Source organism: Xiphophorus couchianus, chromosome 4 (genome assembly GCF_001444195.1).
Source record: "Xiphophorus couchianus chromosome 4, X_couchianus-1.0, whole genome shotgun sequence".
Taxonomy (NCBI): Eukaryota; Metazoa; Chordata; class Actinopteri; order Cyprinodontiformes; family Poeciliidae; genus Xiphophorus; species Xiphophorus couchianus.
Genome location: NC_040231.1, coordinates 13429826 through 13450920, shown reverse-complemented (window position 1 = coordinate 13450920; position 21095 = coordinate 13429826). Strand labels below are relative to the sequence as shown.

General features: G+C 37.2%; 1 protein-coding gene across 1 annotated transcript; it reads right to left on the bottom strand.

Annotated features, from left to right (window-relative positions):
• Nucleotides 1-1159: 1159 nt before the first annotated feature.
• On the bottom strand, nt 1160-19736 carry tacr2 (tachykinin receptor 2). Its single transcript, XM_028013737.1, has 8 exons — nt 19369-19736; nt 18741-18893; nt 16577-16872; nt 3495-3689; nt 2332-2482; nt 2119-2238; nt 1963-2039; nt 1160-1884 (listed from the first exon to the last, which is right to left on the bottom strand). Exons 2-8 carry the CDS (start codon nt 18873-18875, stop codon nt 1593-1595), a joined length of 1266 nt encoding a protein of 421 aa, XP_027869538.1. The 5' UTR covers nt 18876-18893; nt 19369-19736; the 3' UTR covers nt 1160-1592.
• Between the last annotated feature and the right edge of the window lie 1359 nt (nt 19737-21095).

Below are 21095 nucleotides of genomic sequence, written 5' to 3'. Positions count from 1 at the left end.
ATTTCATTGGGATTTTACACAACGGACCAACACAAAGTCGTGCTCAACTTTCCTATACTGTTAAACCCCTAAATAAAATCCAGTGCAACCTCATTAGTGAATAGAAATGATCTCTATAGACACTAATAGAATCAGTCCATTTAATTTACTCCTAGAGTAGATCTAGGTCTTCTATGAAGGCATCAAAGGTTCGTTAGAGAGACAAACAAGAAGAGCGAGGAACTCAGCAGACAGGCTAGAGATAACGATGTAGCACAGATCAAACCAAGATGGAAAAACTCATATTTAATTAATAATCTGAGCCATACCACACATGGCGGTTCTCCTCTACCAGGAGCCTGGAACACGCGGCTATAGATTCACATATTAATAACAACCGAACAATGTAAACTATAGTATCTAGAAATGCTTTTAAATATAAAGCTAACTTTAGAAATTGACTTTATTTCTGAAGTTTTCAATGTTTCATTTGTAATAATAATGTCATCATCTGAGCGAGGTGTCCGAGAGCAGAGCCCTGTGGGACCCCAAACACCAGGTCCGAGTCACACTCCGCTAGGAATCACAATTATGCAACATTTAATGTCGATCCATCGCAAAAAATCCCAATAAAATGCTGCAAAATGTGGCTGTAGGGAGACAAAATGTGAGACACAAACAAAGGGTGTGAATACTTTTCCAAATCCCTGTACAACATAAGGATGAGATTCACAACATCATGAGGAAAAACAAGAATACCTTCATCATGTTGTTGATTTCTATGGAGTGCTGTTTGTAAAGTTACACAGTAAAACAAATTGACAGCAATATTTTTGGTTTATTTAGCCTTCCGTAGAAACAAAATGTGGGTGTTCATTTTTTTTCAGTCATATTTCACCATTTAGGTCATATTTTTAGAAATGATAGAGATCCAAACTAAATCTTTAATTTTAAAGATAAATATTTAGTTTAACATTTACTTTAAAAACTAAAGACATTTTTAAACTAAAATAATTAAACCAAATATTTAAATGAAATCCTTAGTTTAAAATATTTTAACTAAATATTTTTGAATATTACATATTTTTAAATATTTGAACAAAATTTTTAGATTGAAAACTAAATATTTTATTTTTGAACAAAATATTTAGTTTGTGAATTAAATATTTAGTTAGGAGGTTAATTATTTAGTTTGCTAATTAAATATTTAGTTCCATACTAAATATTTACTTTCAAAACTAAACCTTTAATTTCCAAGCTAAACATTTCAATTTCATATTTTTCAAACTAAATCTATAGCTTGCTAATTAAATATCTAGGTTGCTAAATATTTAGCTTGTGAACTAAACATCGAGGTTGCAGGTTAAATATTTAGTTTGGACCTCTGACATTTATAAATGTATGAACAACATGGTGAAAATATGACGTTGAAATTATTAACATTATATTTGTTTTCTCTGTCAGGCTGAATAAACCAAAAATATTTTTAGTTTTTACTCCGTAACTTTACAAACAGCACTCAATAGATTTCCAAGTCTGAGCAGATCTTTCTCCAACGTCTTCCTCAGCTCCTGCTCTTTCTGCTGTGTTTTCAACATGATGCTGCTCAGAGGTCAGAGGTCGTGTGCCACCATCTTAGCCGGTGAGGGTCTGGAGTCGTCCTGCTTCGTAATCACATGGGAGTTTTGACTGCTGCATGGAAACTTTTTCCGCTGCAAGCAAGCGTCTTTCTCTGAGTTCGCGTTGCTTGCTTTGATAGAGGCGTGCGTGTGTGAGGTGTCACTGCGGCGGCTGCGTGTCACCGTGACCCTGAAGGTGTGCGTGTACTGCAGCTCCATCTTGTCTTCCTCTGACACTTTGATGAGGGGACACCAAGCGAAAGCGTGACGGAAACCGGCCCGAAACCTGAAGAAAGGAGACGGAAGTGTTGTTCAAAAGCTCGTGTTGTTGGTGTAAAATGGCTAAAATATTTCGAAATTCTACCTTTGGTTCAAACAGCAGTAAATTATTGGATTATACATAGTCGAACTCATTGCCAGCCAGAAAATAGCCAGATACACCTGACAAAGACACAGCAAGAGATGAGTTGTTATATTGTGAAATAATTAACTCACATTAGACAGAAAATCTGCGTCTAACCTGCTGAATGTAATGTTGCTTATATATGTCTCTGTTAAACGACCCCAGAATAAAATAGACATGGTAAGGTAGCCAGCAGAGGGCAAAGGTCACCACCACAACCACCATCATCTTCACCACCTGCAGCACGGAAAGTTACAGATGCAGAACAAATGAATGAGACATCAGCTTAAGATCAGATCAAATGAGTCGGAGAATGGGAAGCATGGTGACCTTCCTCTTGGCTGTGATCTGGCTGTGGTAATGCTCGGTCGCCTCTCCGGGGATGTGTCCGCCCCACAGCGAGCGACCCACTAAACTGTAGGTCACCAACATGACCAGCAGGGGGAGCAAGTAGATCAGCAATATCACCGCAAACTGGTAACTGGACACATAGACAGAGGTGCGTTACATTTACTCAGTTACATTTACCTGAAGATGTACTAGTAGGAATATTTTTACAACACTGTACGTTTTACTCTTACTTGAGTAAAATTTCTACCCCATGAATGAGGAACAAACATGTTTCAACCACAAATTCACCAGACACACACCTGCAGTTTTTGTTAAAGTTTTATACGTTTATTTATTGAAAGAAACTAATTTTGGGGGGAAACAATTACCCGATTTTGTTATTTTTTGTTAGTTATATGAATTATTGTCACTTTGGTCCTTAAAATACTAAACATTTCACTTAACTTCAGATTTTGCTCTGTTTGATAATGCAATTTTTAAATAGTAAATTATTGATAATTTGTTCCAATTACTCAGTACTTGAGTAGACTTTTTAGCAAATACTCTTTTTTTCTTGGGGTAATTTCTTGGATGGCTATTGTTTACTTTTACTATTAGTGCTACTCTTAATTGAGTATTCTGGATTTTCTACTCACTGAATGAAAAACAAACGTTTTAATCAAAAAAATAATTATCAGAAAAAGACACACACCTGTTTTTTATTGAAAGAAACTGATTTGGAAAAATTTTTCTTTTACCTAATTTTGTTATTTTTTGCTACTTATCTGAATTATTGACATTTTGGTTCTTTAAAATGCCAAAATTTCCTCTTAACCTCATAATTTGGTCTGTCTGCAGATTTAATTTTTTTATATTAACTGAATAAATTTTCAGTTACTCGGTACTTGAGAAGACTTTTTACCAAACACTTTTTAGTCTTATTTTGTGGATGCTACTTTTTACTTTTACCTGAGTAAAAACATGTTGAGTAGCGCTACTCAACATGTAGCGCTACTCAAATAAAAGCAGAGGCAATTGACATGTACACAAAAAAAGAAACCAAACCCCCTGACACCCTGTAAATCCTGTGTATAAATACACAAAACACACATAGAAATCTGACTCATTCTCCCTGTGTGTGTCACTTTGTCTCCCTCTTTTACCTTAGCTGGTGGGTTCCTCCGTAATCATCCGGCCAGTCGACCATGCACACCGTCCTGGGGTAGTAAAATGTCGTTACGCTGTAGTAGCACTGAGGGAAAGCCAGCGAGAAGGCGACAATCCAAATCAGGGCAATCACCACCTTTGTGGAGGTGGAGGAGAGGCGAGGCTTCAGCGGGTGGATGATCGCCATGTACCTTGAAAAGAACCAGAGGAAATAATTATTTTAAAGTAAGAAACAGAATTCCCTAAAGACTATATTCTGCCTGGACAGACATTTAATTACAAACAATCCCTCAAGTTAATTGAAAACATCTTTAAGAAAAATGTTGCTCTTAAAGCTGCAGTATGTAGCTTTTATTTGTTTTTTTTTTTTTTTTTTACATATTTATCATGTTGTGACAATCAGCCTCCACCTCCCTGTACTGCTTTTGCCCTCAGAAAAAATGCACCAATTTGCATTTAGCGCCGACAATCATCCTCATATAACTAACCTGAACATTCACAGCAGGTTCTGCTTGCAGGGCGAAGCTGTATTGTAGTAGGAGGGATGAGCAGCGCACACACAGGAATTATTAACAGCCCTAAAACTCGCCTCTTGGCTCTGATTGGTTGCTTCTAGCTAGAACTGAGAGAACGCAGAGGAGCTCGATTTTTTTTCACAATCTGTATCATACCATACAGCCATAATAAAGTGACACATTCAACAGATATGTAAAAACATATATATTTAAAAAAATAAAAGTTACATACTGCAGCTTTAAATAACAAACAGTGCCTTGCAAAAGTGCACACACCCATCTTCAAATGTAGTTATTTTACAATTTTATACCACAATTTACTTGGGATTTGATATGATTCAATTCATTACAATAAAACATTATTTATCCCCAAGAGGCACGTAAAAAGGAAGAGAAAATAACACTGGTACATACATAAACATAACCACTTAAAAACTGCTTCGAAAAGCTTTAAAAAAACAAGGCAATGGAAAAAAAACAAACTAGAATTCTTAAAATTGACATGAGGAAGAGCAACACAGACCAACACAGATGAACAAACCAGACTGGTTAGAGTTAAAGTTGTGACGTTTAATCATTTGAAAATGGAAAGTAGTGACACAAATGCAAAATATGACGTTTAAATTAACAGGCCAGGTAATGGCATGGTGACCCTAGGTGAATTTTTTTTTATCTTACTTACTACTGCGTTTTGGTCCAACACTGAAAATCACAACAAAATACATTGAACTTTGTGTTTGTGATGTATGAAAATGTATAAAGATGGATAAAGGGCATAAACACATTAGTAAGGAACAACTTTCAAGCTTTTTGTGCTAAGTTTATATAGAATGAGAAATGGGCTATAACACCACAAAATTAAATTTAAAAAAGAATGTGCTCCACTGGATGGCGTTAACATCTATATTAGTGGCAGGAAATGAAAAGCAGGTTTGTTTTGCAGACGCTTAGCGCACTGCAGAAAGCTAACAAATGAAAGCTGATTGCCTGCCTCTGGGTATGTCCTAACCAGCTGACATTGAAGCAATAACACAACATAATGCAATCTACAGACAAAATGGTCACACCCAGTTATTTTCAACGGCAGTATAGATTGCTAGTCCCTGACAACGTTTAGCCGGGTGGAATATGTGCCAACCGTCCAAGGCCCAGAGCCAGAAGAACATCTCTGTTCCGGCGTAAAAATACAGTGAAATCCGTAAATACGCCAGAATTTCACCGTACAAACGCAGTAAAATCCGTATTTATACGTAAAAGACGGTACAATGCATACTTATACTGTAAAATAATGTGGCTAATAAGCACAGCTGCCGCTGTTAGAGAAATTAGAGGCGTTTTGTTTTACAGTGTATATTGCGGAGCGAAAGTTTCTTCAATCTCACAATAAATCTCGCATTTATTTTGCTAAATATTTTCTGTCCAGTTTTTACTGAACAAAGAAGCAGATAAAGGCAACAGCTGTTCGTATCCTAGCAACCGAAGGCAAGGTAGTGACGAAAGACAAAAACTAGATCCTGTTAAGCATTCTTCAAAATAAGAGACTTCCTCTCTCCAAAATAAATCATGTTTAAATATGTTTCACTTCACTTCACCTTTTTGTAATTATGTACAATCATGTTAAATTCAGCAAATAATAATAATAATAATAATAATAATAATAATAATAATAATGTCAATTATGCTTAACATATAATTGTAAATAAGTCACTGATGATGCAAATTATACTTAGCATATAAGCGTAAAGAGGTCAGAACAATGTATATTGTGAAAATGTAGAAGAATACTAGACATTTTCAGCAAAACACGATTACTCAGTGGCGTCATCGTCATGGTCTAATCATTAGGCTAAGCCTGTGAATCACACATCTGAACCATTCATGGTGAGTGTTTCATGACTAATGAAGTGAGATATTGCATAATTTGATTTGCATAAAGGCGACATGTTTTTAATATCCTTCTTCAAGGCATTCAGCAGCTATGATTGTGTGTCTTTGTGTGCTTTGCTTGCTTTTCATAATTTTTGGCTTCTTTTCTTTTACATTCTGCTTGGATGTCACTCTTTAATCTGGCTTAATAATAACTCAATTTGAGGAGTCTTATTATATAAAAATGTGAGAATAATGGGATTTTCTCCCTGGAGACAGTGGACTGCCACTGTGATTAAAGAATAATTCAAAACTACATATAATACATTTTAAAGTATGCGTGAAGTGAATAAAAACATTTCATTCCAAACACATCTTAAAATACTTTGCACTATTGTTTTAGATAAATTAAACGTATTCCAATAAAGGACCGGCTTCATGCTTAAATCTACGCAGGCCGAGACCGGCAGAGCATGAAATTATTGTGATGAGATTTGGTCGAGATCAAAAGTGATCATTTCTGTTTTAACTTTAGATAACCAAAAATCTAATTGTGTATTCAGATCAAGATGACTAGAAGACTAAGGAGTGAAAATCAGCCATTTTCGTGTTGTGCTGGAGCATCTTCACTCATTATCCCTGAGTGAATGACCTATAACAGTGAATCACAGTCGTTTGGTTTGCTGGTTGCTTCTTGGTGTAACATTTTCAGCTTCAACAAGTTGCTCTTCACTCTTGAGAATAAACTTTTCTAGCTCATTTGACTTGGCAATGCTTTCTAGGTATAAGGAGAATATTGTTGTTGTTTTTTCTCAGGTTGAATATCCAGATATGTTCATCCAGAATCTTGAAACTTTGTTCATACTTCACTGAGATTATGAGAAAACCCATCTTCATTGTCTTGAAACGTTGTTATAAAAATACCTTTTCATTCATGTCCTTTTGGTCTTTTCCAAAACAACAGAGTACTACAGTAAAACCAATAAACACCCAGGGTTTAGCACTTGGTTTACAACGTTTCAAGCTTAAAATGGGCCGACCATGAAACGTGACAGTTCCTATTATAGACACTCTTCAGTCTTCCCCTTGTTTTTCTGTAAGAAACACTTTCAATTGATCTACAGTAAATCATCCAGTCTTTTTTTCCATCTCACATATGCTCTGAACCATTAAAAAAAGCACTCTGTTTTTCTCTCCTTGACAAAATATTCTACTTCTCCTAAATACAGAGTGTCTACAATAAGAGGAGTCCAAACCTTTACATTATAAAAAATTTTATTTCTCTAACCTATATGCTGCTTTTTCTGAAGGGATTGGAGTTTTAATCAAACATTGTGACCCAGGCTGTTGAGTTAATTCAGTTAAATTGTATTATGCACGTTTATTTAGCTAAAAAAAAAAAGTAATCGAAAGACATTTCACCTGAAACGCCGCCAGAACGGCTGAAAATTATCATTTGTATCATTAGATTGGTTCAGTCATATAGGTATGTTGAAATTATGTTTTATTCAGAGCCAATTTGGTACTACTTGCAACACACTTGCAGTCAAATTGTGTTTATAATGGCAATTATAAAAGAGTTATCAATGGGAAGCCCAGCCGATTGCACTGAGTCACTAACTTTGCACCAATCCCTCCTCCTTCAGTAAGTATATGGCGACAGTGGAAAGAAATAACTCTATTTTACCAGGAAGAATAAACTTGCAATAATGGACATTATTAAAAATTTATATGATTCATGTTTAATTCAGAAAAGTAATTTTTTTTTCTGATTGCTTGATTCAATGTTTGTTATGTGTTTGAACGCATATTATTAATATGCAGTTTGTTTACTGGTTTCATTCACTGTTAAGTCAAAGGTAAATTATTAAAAGAATAACTTAAGATACTAAAAGTTAAAATGAGCTTATTGTTATTTGTGATGTTTAGTGTTTTTTCTTGTCTCTTTGTAGGTTATCAACCTACTAATGTTGCCCTGCTGGTGAGACTCATCCCAAAAGAAAACAGATGAATAAGAAAATGTCGCTGAGTTGAGTTGAATTGGTCCTGTGTGTTTCTGGAGGAAGCAAGTCTTTTCAAGTCTGGCCAGAAGTGAATGTGGCTTAAGAGAGTAAAAAAAACTTGACACACGGGTTTATCAAAACTGGAAAAAACAGATTAGAAAAACGTTGCCTGGTCTGATGAGTCTCAATTTCAGATGGTGGGATCAGAACGGGCCAGAAAATAAAAACCAATCATAGATCCATCCTGTCGTATGTCGGTAATTCAATCTGTAGGAAGTGGTGTAGTAGTGTGTGGTATATTTTTCCATGGTCCTTGTTATTATCCCTTAGAGCAACACCACAGCCGAGTATTGTTGCTAACCATCTCCGTCTCCTTACGACCACAGCGTACCCATCATCTGATGATTGCTTCCACCAGTTCACTTAAATGGGTTTCCTGATCATAACAAAGAGTTCCCCGTATTAAGAAATCCACAACCTGTAAATACAATCAAACACCTTTGGGATGTGGTGGAACTGGATGTCCAGCTGACAAATCTGTAGCAACTCTGTGATACCATTAAGTCAATATGGACCAGAACCTCTGAGGAATGTAAGAGGCACCTTGTTAAATGTCTGCCACAATCAACAAAGGCAGTTCTGACATTAAAAAGAACCAAGAAAATGGTTGAGGATTGCACGTTGACCATTAATTTTGTTTTCCGCATTCAGTTGTTTGTCAGTGCCATCTATAAATTGCCCCAGGGTAAAAGTGCACCATCATTTTCCCTGGGATGCCCCATCCATAGTGCACCCTACCTATTTAATTGCCTGCTGGAGACAGACAGAGGCCTGCAGCACTAGAACATTCATTTTAACTTTAAGCCATTTTTTGGAGAGAAAACCTAACTCAGTATTGAGTCAAATGTATAGAATAAGGCTTGTTGGGTTAAATCAAATTAGAGCTGGATTTGTTCATATTTGACCCAGGGTTGTTTTCTCCAAAATAACAAAAATAATGTTGACTTTAACTCTGCAATTTAAAGAGTGGCAGATGAATGTAAGGTCACTTTTGGCTGCATAAGTGTAACATAGAAATTACTTCTGAATCAAGGCATTTATGTTTGTTGTATTTATGTTCTTTCTTTTCAAACTCCCAGATAGGGCTGGACAATATGGCTGAAAAACGTACCACAATGTAACCATTTCATATCCGTTAATATCAATAATAATTGATTAGCTTTTTGTTTTAAATATCTGAAATACTGCCAAACTGGTGACGTGACCTTTCCTCTTTTATCCACAGTTTTCACTCTACACTTTTGTGTTTTTACTTTTAAGCAGTTATGAGCCACCTGTGGCAAAACTTTAAACTGCTTTTTATTTGTGCCAGTTACCCAACAAGTTGTTGCTAGGTAACCAAAGAGTGAGTGAGTTGCTAGGTAACAGAAGAGTGAGAGAGTTGGTTGACTCCACCAACCTAGCTCAGCTGGACATGGGAGTTTGAGTGGCTAAAGTCTTTCCTCTGCCTACATCTCCCAGAATGCTGTGCAGTTCTGGATCAGAGTTTAATAAATATCCCATATATTGAATATTAAATATTGCAGCAGATGTATTATTAATTTATATTAACCGCGTGTCTATCACCGTATATATTGTTATTGATTTACCGATCGGTCTTTAGTGAAGTGCCTTCTGACAAATTGTGGTGTGAATTAGTTCTGGGAAAACAAACAGAATTAAATAGAAATATCAACCTTTTCTCTGCAGTGAATTTAAAATTGTAACTTGGAACGCATAGAAGATACAGAGAGCACAGACTCACCATCAGCAGACTGACCATCCATGCTTCAGTAAGCATTAATAACATCTGTGTTGCAGCTGTGTGTTGACCCACATCTCCTCCATGCTGCAGCTTAGTTTGTGTGGCTGCTGCTTAACATAATTTCAAGCGACTCTGCTCATAGAGTGTAACTAAATGATTTTCACAAAGAGGTACTATGTGATCTAAGAAGAAAATGTGCAAACTGAGACCTCTAGAAAATGAAAAGGCTTCTTCTTCATAAATCTAATATGTTTTAGTTGCTTTGAATGCCAACATTTAAAAAACAAAACTTTATTTTGAAGTGAAATTCTGCATTATGAGCAAAACAAATGAGAAAAGAAGCAGAAGAACGTAGCTAGTTTTTAGTTGGGTTGTCCAATTCTGCACTTCTGAGTAAAATTGTTTGCTATTATTACCACAGAAAAAGCCAAATCTTACCATGTATTTTTGACTAGTTTCTAGTAAGACAAAACTAACTCACAGGTAACTTTTCAGCAAGATGTAGAGGCTTGTTTTAAGTAAACAATTCCTTAACTTTGATGAAAAAGCACTAGTTCCATTGACAGATTATGTCACTCATATCAAGATTTATAGATCTAGATCTTATAAACTAGGCCCCCACAATATGAAATCCTTCTATTTTTGGTTTTGGTTTATTTCCCTTTAATTGAGGATCCTAACAGATCTGTAACCAAGCATACTGTAAAGTACTTGGAAATAGTTTTTAGTCGGTTGATATCACTGTAAAAACACAAAATCTTACCAAGTATTTTTTAGTGAAAATATCTTAGTACACTTGAAATAAGACAAAACTAACTGGCAAGAAGATATAGGAGCTTTTTTAAAGTAAATAATTCCTTATTTGTTCCTTATTTGTTGTCTTGTTATTTCACTTATAACAAGACAATTTTTCCATATTATACAGAAATTAATCTGCCAATGTAGCTAGTGCTTTTTCATCAATACAAAGGAATTATTAACTTAAAATAAGATCTTGTTTCTTGCTGTAAGTTAGTTTTTTTTTTTTTGTTTGTTTTTTTTTTATTCAAATTTTTATTATGGAACAACACGGAGGACGTGTATCTCCTCCATTTACAAAAGGTGGTACAGACATATACTAGCATCCATTCAGTTTAACATATTGGTCCGTACAACATACCCCTTCCTGTGGTTATCCTACCACCGGTATTTAGTGTTCCATTTTTTTTTTTTTTTCCTTCTTCCGCCCCAGACCCTCTCAGAGGAACGGGGAGAAAAAAGAATTAACAAACTGGTACCACGTCATAAAAACTTTCCTGAACTGTAAAACAGTATACATCGAACAGAGTAGCTAAAGAACCGTGGGTGTCACCTCATTGTCATCGTTTTCAGATCTGGAGTCCATGAAAGTTTGCCATGGGGTCCAGGATCTTTCAAATCTGTCTTGCTCCAGTTTCAGTGCAAATGTCAGTTCCTCCATCTTGCGAATGTCTTGGATGATGTTTATCCAGTCTTGTAGTGTGGGTGTTTTATCAGTCATCCAATTTCGAGTGATTGCTTTCTTGCTGGCAGTAAGCATTATATTGAACATGTATGTTTTATAGAATCCCTTTACACAGTTTGGTCGTCTGCCCAAGAACATTGTCTCAAAGCTCAGAACAAGATTGACCCCAATAACAAACTCTACACTTTGCTTAATTGTCTCCCAGTAGGAAAATAGTTTAGGACAGCTCCAAAAAATATGAAAGTGGCCGGCTTGATTCGACCCACATAACCTCCAGCATGTTCTGTCTGCATTTCTGCCCCTCTGAGCTGGTGTTTTGAAGAAGCGTGTAGCAGTCTTCCAAGCAAATTCCTTGTAGGCTAGTGATGATGTACATTTCCAACAGTTATTCAAAATGTCCGACCAGTCCTCAATGTGAATTTGACTGTTCCTTTCCTTGTCCCATCTCTCCTTTATATATAGTGTATTCCCCCCTGCCAAGTTTTGTAGTTCATTATACATTTTAGACGTTAATTTATTAACGGGGGTTGATTGATACGATTTTAGAAAGATGTTCAATATGTCGACAAATGTTCCATCTAGCTTATCTTTGTTTGTTTTTTCTAGATAATGCCGGATTTGTAGATAACGGAAAAAATCTCTGTTGTCAAGGCCATATTTTTGCTTGATATCTTGAAAGGTCCTCAGACAACCTTTTTGATATAAATCATTGTATTTTACCAAGCCCTTATCAATCCACTTTTTAAAAGTAATATCTGTTTTATTTGGGGTAAAATCTTGATCATATGCTATCCACCTGATTGGTAAACATGACTCTTTATTTTCTCTTACTAATTTTGACCAGGTCTTGAGTGCTGTTTCTGAACATGGATTGAGTTGTTTAAGGTCTTTTATTAAGTCTATATTTCCAATTGCTGCTTGCAAGGGGACACCAATGCTTTTGCATTCAATCTCCTTCCATTTTGCTGTGTATGAGGGGTCACACATTTCCACTAATGGGATTATTTGTGCTGCTTTGTAGTAGTTATTCATATTTGGGAGTGAGAGACCTCCTTTACTTTTATTTAACTGTAAAGTTTTAAATCTAGTCCTTGGCTGTTTCCCTTGCCAAATAAATCTTGAAATCAGTTTGTCAATTTCTTGGAACATAGATTTGGCTGGTTCTGCTGGTAGTGACTGAAAAAAGTATAGTAGCTTTGGCAGCATCATCATTTTGATAGCTTCTATTCTCTGCATGAGACCCAGATAAGGCAACAGGCTCCATCTGGATATGTCATTTTTTATTTTAGTCATTAATGGGTCATAATTTACTGAGACAATATTCTTTGGGTCTTTAGGAATGGTCACTCCTAGGTATACTATTGAGTCCATGTCCCAATTTATTTTGAAGTTTTCCTTATCAATATTATTGGGTGAATATTTGAATGTCAAAACCTGAGTTTTGTGGGAGTTCAGTTTATAACCTGAAAATTTCCCATACTCTATCAAGGTTTTATGTAATTCTGGGAGGGATTCCCGAGGTTTTGCTAAGTAGATTAAAATATCGTCTGCGAAAAGCGCTAATTTTTGTTCAATATGATTTATCTTAATGCCATGTATTTTGGTGCTCTGTCTAATCCGTTGTGCTAAAGGTTCAATAAATATGGCAAATAATAATGGGGATATAGAGCATCCTTGTCTGCACCCTTGCTCGATTTTTATTTCTTCTGATAATGCCCCGTTGATCCGGATCCTACCCGTAGGTTTGTTGTACAATTCCTGAATTATCTTTATAAATTTATTGGAAAAGTTGAATTGGGACAAGACTCTGAATAAAAATGCCCAGTCTACAGTGTCGAATGCTTTTTGGGCGTCTAGACCCAGTATTATTGCTTGTTCGTCAGTCCTCTTAATGTGATTAATCACGTTTAGGGTTCTTCTAATATTATCTCTGGTACGTCTCTTCTTTATGAATCCTGTCTGGTCTAAATTTATTATATCTGGAAGAACATGTTCTAGTCTTTTAGCTAATATGGCTGTAAAGATTTTATAGTCTTGATTAAGTAGACTAATTGGACGGTAATTCGAACAGTTTAGTTTGTCTTTACCTTCCTTTGGGATAACTGTAATCATTGTTTCCCTCCAGGAGGGAGGAATTTGCCCCCCATTTAAAACCCAATTAAATGTTCTCAAAAGAACAGGAGACAGCTCTTTTAAATAGATATTATACCATTCAGCGCTGAATCCGTCTGGTCCTGGTGATTTGTTCAATTTTAAGTTATTTATTGCTTTTTCAATTTCTTGAAGCGTTATATTTTTGGTCAGGCTTTCATTTTGCTCATTTGTTACAGTGGGCAGTAACAATTTGTTCAGTAGTGTGTTAGCTTCATCCATTCCTTCTTGTTCTCTTAGGGCATACAATTTTTGGTAGTATTTTTCAAAGCATTTTCTTATTTCTGTACCGTCATATGAAACTTTATTAGTCATTGGTTCTCTAATTTTATATATGGTTCTTTCCTCTTGTTGTTTTCTTAGTCTGTATGCTAAAAATTTTGATGACTTGGGGCCAGACTCATAGTAACTTTGCCTTAGGAATAAAAGTTTCTTCTGTATGTTGGTCTGCAATTCATGATCAATTTCATCTCTGATTTGTTTTATTTTTTGTGTAATTTGTAGATCTACTTTGTTTTTATTTTTCCCCTCTAGTTTGGTCAAGACATGTTTTAAATTGTTTAATTTTTCTTGTCTAGTTTTTTTTATAAGAGATGATTTTGCAATTATTTTTCCTCTCAGGACAGCTTTACATGCATCCCATAATATTGCAGGAGAGACTTCTCCATTGTCGTTGTCCTGCATATATGTCTGAATTTCTTGCCTTAACTCCTCTTTAATTCTGCCCTTGAGTATGCTAGAATTAAGTCTCCATAAGAACGGGGTTTTTGTTTTGTTCACATTTACTTCTATATGAAGTGGGCAATGATCAGAGAGGTCCATCAGCCCAATATGACATTTTTCTACTCGTCCTACGTCCTTATTATACATGAAGAAGTAATCAATTCTTGAATACGTATGGTGAGCAGCAGAGTAGAATGTATAGTCCCTCTTTCTGGGATTGAATTCACGCCAAACGTCACTTATCCCCAGCTCTTTGATCATCTTCCTGATCTTCCTGTCTAAGCTGCTGTTAATTCTGGGTTGTTTAGAGGTATCTTCAGAGGGGTTTAGTCTTATGTTAAAATCACCACCGCAGACTACTAAGCCTTGTGATTTAGTTATCATCATGTCGAAAATATGTTTATAAAATAACCACTCCGAACCTGGCGGAGCATATACATTGATAAAAGTAATTTCTTGTCCCTCGAGTCTGCCCACTACTATGTTGTATCTGCCTTCCTTGTCTTTATATTCATGGATCATCTCAAATGTGATCCTCTGAGATATTAAGGTTGCCACTCCCCTTCTACGACCTGTTTTGTGTGATGAACTAAAAACTTGATTGAAGCCCATTCTTTTAAGTTTATTATGCTCTACCTCTGAGAGATGGGTTTCCTGGAGGAATAACACCTCTGCTTTTTCCTTTTTCATCTTTCCCAATATTTTCGCCCTTTTTATAGGATTAAGAACTCCTTTTACATTGTAGGTTACAATTCGCAGTGGAGATAATGAGGTCATTCGATTATATATCGTTGGAAATTCCAAGCAAGTGAAATAGGTGACAACCCTAGACTACTCAAACAAAGAACTGAGAACAAACAGAACATTTTAGCATTGTAAATTAAGTTCACACGTGTCCATTTAAAGACTTCCTTTCTTCTGGTCTTGTTAATGACCTTAGTGATGTTATAGTTTGTGAGCGATTTTGAGGGAAAACCAGCGCAACTCCGTAGTTGCGAAGGGCCCCCTGGTGGCGTTACCTGTTTATGGCGTCCCATTTTCTAGGTGGTGTGGTCCCCGACTCCAAATAATGTCAAAGGAGATGAAGCATTATTAATCAAAACAAAACAGACCGGGATATGCTTGATCCATCCGCTCCTATGGTTGTGCTTGTCCTCTTCTAAACCCGTCCAGTTTCTTCTTATATTCCTCCCGCGCTCCATTTCGTGGATGATCCTTGTCATTCTTTCCCGACTTGGTCCACATCGTGCTCTTGATTTTGTCGACCCACGTGGCAGATGGCTGAATGACAGTGATTTGGTAACCTCGATTCACCATGTCTTTTGTAGCTTCTGCCGCAGAGTTGTAGACACATGTGTTGTTCTCGTAGAAAACTCTCAACCTGGCCGGGAACGGGGTTTGGAATTTAATCTTCTTTTCTCTGAGGACCCGCTTCACTTCGAGGTACTCACGTCGCCGTTTTAACACGTCTGGAGCATAGTCGTGATCCGCTATGACTTTTTTCCCTCCCAGCATGAAGCCTTTCTTTTGCCAGGCTCGTTTTAATATTTCGTCTTTGACCTTGGATGTGGCAAACCTAACTATTATTGAACGTGGGGGGGGCTTCAGGTGGAGCTCTGGGTCCCAGAGATCGGTGGGCTCTCTCAATATTCAAGTCGAGCGATGTCGGGATATCCAGTTTCTCTCTGAGTAGATTCTCTATGAAAGCTGATAAAGATGGTGAGCTTTCCTCAGAGCCCTCCGCAATGCCGTGGAGCCTCAAGTTTTCCCGTCTCGATCTCCCCTCGAGCTCCACCAGCTTAGCCTCGAGCTCGTCCTGCACTTTACTTAGCTTCTTTGCTACCTCTTCGAGCTGCTGAACCCTGTTCTCCGCCTCCAAGATGCGCGTTTCTGCCTCGTCCAGTCTTTTGTTTACGTTTTTTATTTCCTCTTTAACCTCTCGGAAGCCCTCACTATTCTCTCGACGTGATTCTCTTAGTTCTTCGAGAATAGTTTGTAGGTTAGCTGTCTCGTTAGCTAAATCGTTAGCCGCTAGTGAAGCATCCAGGCCCGAGTGGTTAGCCATGTCGTCTTCGTTCGATTCTTCCTCTCTTAACATTAGATGTCGAGACTGCAAAGTGCTCTTTGATTTAAACTTGGGCATTTCGGCCCACTTCTAAGTTGCTTTATATCCCGCACTTGCGTCAAACCTGTGATTTTCAATAATATGTCGGGGAGCCACCTGATTATGCTGTCGCCATCTTGCTTGCTCACCCGGAAGTTCTGTAATTTAGTTTTGTCGTATTTCAAGTGTACCTATTTACCCGAGACAAAAATACTTAAGACTTTGTGATTTTTTTTTGAGACACTGAATTTTGTTGTGAAATGTTTGCACTAGAAACTAGACCAAAAATACTTAGATTTTGTGTTTTTGCAGTGTCCACTAAACAAAGCAGCTTATCAAAAAGAGACCAAGTGCTTTTATTATGGCACATCAACTTTACTACGACAAGCATGACTGAGCTGATAGTTTACAGTAAAAACATGATCTCACCTGTCCACTGAGATGGCAGCCATTGAGTATATTGATGAAAACATGGCCATGATGGGGAAGAAGTTCTGAAATCTGCAGTAACCCAGGCCGAAGTACCAGTCGTTGTGAAGTGCATAGACGAAGTTGAAGAGGGTGTTAAACGTTGCCATGGAGGCATCCGAAAAGGCCAGGTTGACGATGAAGTAGTTGGTTACGGTCCTCATGCGTCTGTGAGCGAGGATGATCCAGATCACAGTGACGTTCCCGGTGATGGACACCAGGATGATGAGGGAGTAGGCGATGGCCCACAGAGCCACCTGAGAGGAAGAGGAGGAGGAGGAAGACAATCAGGAGAGGGGAGGAGGACACTGGGAAACGAAGAGTTGAACCACTATCAGTTACAATCTGCCTCTTTCAGATAGATCCTGATAAATTAGAATATCACCAGAAAGTGTGTTTATTTCAGTAAATTGACTTAAAATGGTCAACTTGTGTATTTAACACACACGAAATGATATGACGTGATTGTTTCTGCTACTTTTAATTCTGAATTTATTCAGAATTTTGGAATAACTAAATAAATTCAGTTATTCCAAAAATTAAAATATTATCCCGTCATGATGTGTTAAATGGTGGATGTTGGACCCAAATGCAGAGACGGAGGTGGAGACTGAATATGGTGATTTAATAAGAAAAGGCAAAATACAAAAACGTACAAAGAAACCACAACCAGGGAAAAAGATAAATAATAGATGCAATGAACAACCAGGCAAGGGAGCACGAGGAGGAACGAGGAAGTGACGGGATTAGACAAAAGGATCCGGCAAGGGGCGGCTGAAAATGAGAAGCTTTAATACTGGGAGGTTGAATGTGGAGCCAAAGGACAGAAGCTGATGAGCTACTGGGCTGCAGGTGTGAGTGAAGGGAGCAGGAGGCGCGCAGAACGAGTAAATAAATAGAATGATTAAACCAGAGTGACAAGGAATAACTAGAAACCAGAAATTAACTTAGTAACCTAGAGCTAACCGAGGTAGAACTAAAGTGGAAATGAAAACTAAGGAACACAAAAAATGACAAAACCAGGCTCAACCAACCCAAGATCCTAAAATGTACAGTACAGACCAAAGGTTTGGACACACCTTCTCATTGAATTCAATGAGAAGGTGTGTCCAAACTTTTAGTCTGTACTGTACATCTTATCACAGAAATAGTGAATGATTATAATCCATTGTGGTTTGGGCATTTTAGTTAAGTTATTTTCTGTTTTGGTCGTTATTATTTTTCTTTTATCTTCCCATTTTAGCTAATTCCTTGTGTTAGTTCACTTTTTCTTATTGCTTGACATTTTTTTGATTTGTTCTGTCAGATTTATTTTTATTTTTATTTCTGTACAGATTTTCTGTCACACCCTTCCATCTTCTTTTTGTCTGTTTTTACACTCTGCCTTTCATTTGCTTCCTTTCCCAGCTGCATTCATTTACCTGCACTGTAAAAAAAAAGGTTTCCAATTTACGGTAAAATACCGGCAACTGTGGTTGCCAGAACTTTACCATATACATATCGCAAAATCCGTATTTATAGCTATATTTATAAGGATTTTACTATATAAATACAATAAAATTCTGCCAGTATTTTTCTTTAGATCATATTCTTTCTTTATAGTGTGTAATTAGAATTAACTTTTTGTCATTATTAGCCTTTTGTGTCTGTTTTTTAACTTCCCCGGTCTCATTATTCTCCTCTGGCTCCTTCCGTTGCAGTTTCATGCATCACCATTTGCAAAGGTTTAAGTTTGCCTCTCTCCATTAAAAATGTTTTGCACGTCAATTCCAAGTTCCCGTCTGCATTTGGACCAGCTACAAAAACCGCACAGCACGACACTGACGTCACAAGCCAGCTGATCAACTGGTTTACAAGCCCATTAGTGGAAAGTTGAGAGAAAGGACAACATAACATCGAAAAAGAAGCAGGACGTTTGCTACATCATTAGCTGCCTACTTCTACTAAAAATTTTTTTATTAGTCTCAGCTATCATTCATATTTTCTGAGGAACTAATTTGAGTCATCAACATATCATTCTTTCTTTACTTTTTGAACGGAAACATTGAAGTAATTTAACTTCTTGATTAATCACTCACTCATTCATTCATTCATTCATTCATTCATTCATTGCGTCCTCTCTCACCTGCCAGTCGGGCTGCTGGAACTGGTTCCCAGTGGTCTCGTTTCCGTCGTCCAGCCAGTCAGAGGTGGCTGACAGCGGCATTAAAGTGGCCTCCGGGTCTCGCTGGAAGTGTTTAATAAGACTCTCGGCATCCATTCTCGCTCCCTTTGTCACCTGGTGGCAGAAACTTTATGGATAACCGCGAATCTGCTGTGCGTAATGAGGAACAATGGGTGGCGGACAGCCCCGTCCTCATGAAGGAGCTCTCATTAGGAAATGAACGGCTTCAGGAATCCGTACAGATTCACGTTGCAATTTATCTTTCCGCATGTTAAGATTTCAAACTCTAAAATAATATAGAGAAATGGTTTGTGTTCGTCCATCACATCCCTGTCTTTATTTAAATTAAAATAATAAATTAGGATAATAAACATGCCACAATTTATTTGTGAAGTTAGTAGTCCATTTGTATTTTTAAATGGTTTCTCCTGTTATTTATTTATTATTACAAACTGTTCCTCTTTGTTTGATCTAAAACCCATAAAAATACAATAAAACAGACTCTTCCAATTTGTACAGAAAATGGATGTCTGCAGCAATAACTCAGACACACACACACAAAAATCATTCTTAGTGTTATCTGTCTTACCTCTCCGTAGCCCCGATTATATCGTGAGAACTAACCCAGATGTTCCGCTCCTTCGCTGATAATGGTCAGAAACGAAACGCCAGGTGCGTAATGGCCACCCAGGTTTGACCAAGACTCCATTCATGCATTTCTTCCCGCTCTCACACAGACACGCTGGCGCTGCGTCTCTCGCTTTCCCTCTGCTGGAATGTGTTACAAGCTTTGACGCGCTCCTCCACGGCGAGACGCGCGGACATTGCGACGCAGAGCCGCGCGCGCTGAGCCTTAATCCACCCGGACAGCGCAAGAACCACGGGGAGGAAGTGTCATCAGCCGGTTCCCAAAGTGTGAACGTGGGAATGAAATAGCATTTCAGATGTTTACATTGGCACAAGAGCTGTAAGGAGAAAAGGTTTGGGGACATTTTAGCTCCATTGATTGTGTCTAGCTTTTGGCTAATGGCAGTAATGAAAATTTGGGTTAAATATTTAATAATAATAATAATAATATTTAAGTGAGCAGAAGAAGATTAGTCACTCAGCATACAAAGAGCGTGATAAGACTCTTTTTAGGGTTTGAAGCAAACCTTAGTGTAATCTGCATGCAGTGATGTCTTCTAACAAAGGCGATATGGCTCACAGCCCAGGGCGGCATGACATGAAGAGTGTCATAAAGTAAAGTATGGAAGTAAATACATGCCAGGGTTTTAATTAAAAATGACCCTGAAATTTTAATGTTGCATATTTGTACTTACTTTTTCAGTGTTAAAAAATATTCAGAAATCTTGCCCTTTTTTTTTTTTTACAGAATTTTTAGACTCCGAATTTCAGACAGCGAAATTTCGGAAAAGGATTAGGGCCACTGAAAACAAACAAACAAACAAAAAAGAATTAAAGTCAGAATTTTGACTTTTTTCTCAGAAGTTTGACTTTAATCTCAGATTTCTGAGATTTGCTTCGGTTTGTGTGTTTGAGTTATTAAAACTGCATGAATACATGTTTCCTTTCAGCTTTACATTTATAAGGTTTTACACTTTTATTTGCAGATAAAGGCTAAAAACTATGACAAAGTAGAGAAGGTAAGTGCCCTGAAAGCTCGTTTTCAATTATTCTGTTTAGTTGTAGGATAAATATGTAGGCATTTTGCTAATTAGATAAATTTTGGGGGGAAAAAAAGCTTAACTAGAATCTTTTGGTGTGCCTTTTCAATAATGTTTAAACTATTGATGTTCATACGAGGAATTTTCCCCAAACACTTTCTGCTTCTTTCTTTTCACATATTTTCATCTTTATGGTACACGCTTGGTGCTTTTTCTCTTTATTGTTTACATCAGGTCCAGGTGTTTCCACTTTTCTTGTTTATCTTTCACTTCACCTTCAGCCTGCTACTCTTTTCCACCTTCTTAGCTGTTTTTGTTATTTTTATTTATTTTTTATTTCAAACAGGTTTTGAGAAAACAAGAGAGCAAGCAATCAGTGGGTCAGAGAAAAACATGTGCATACATAATCAAGAACAAAATGATTTGTTAACCACTGTTCTGTCTGAAAATTTGAAGGAGGAAGTGAACACTTATTTATTGTTTCCTCATTTTTCTTTACTTGCTCCCTTCCCCAGCTGCACCCACTCACCTCTGTTTAGCTCTTTTTTGTTGTTTCCACTCGTCCCCTCACTATTTAACCTCCTTCTCTCGTTCACTCATTTCATGTTTCCCCTTATTTGCTCCTGCTAAGATAATCTGTAGCTTCAGC

Excerpts from the sequence above, each read along its gene's own strand:
- tacr2 (XM_028013737.1), bottom strand. The coding sequence starts at position 18,875 with ATGGATGCCGAGAGTCTTATTAAACACTTCCAGCGAGACCCGGAGGCC. Across the intron at positions 2,483-3,494 it reads GGAGGAACCCACCAGCTAAG|TTACCAGTTTGCGGTGATAT; the intron begins GTAAAAGAGGGA and ends CTATGTGTCCAG. Across the intron at positions 2,239-2,331 it reads AGATCACAGCCAAGAGGAAG|GTGGTGAAGATGATGGTGGT; the intron begins GTCACCATGCTT and ends TCCGTGCTGCAG.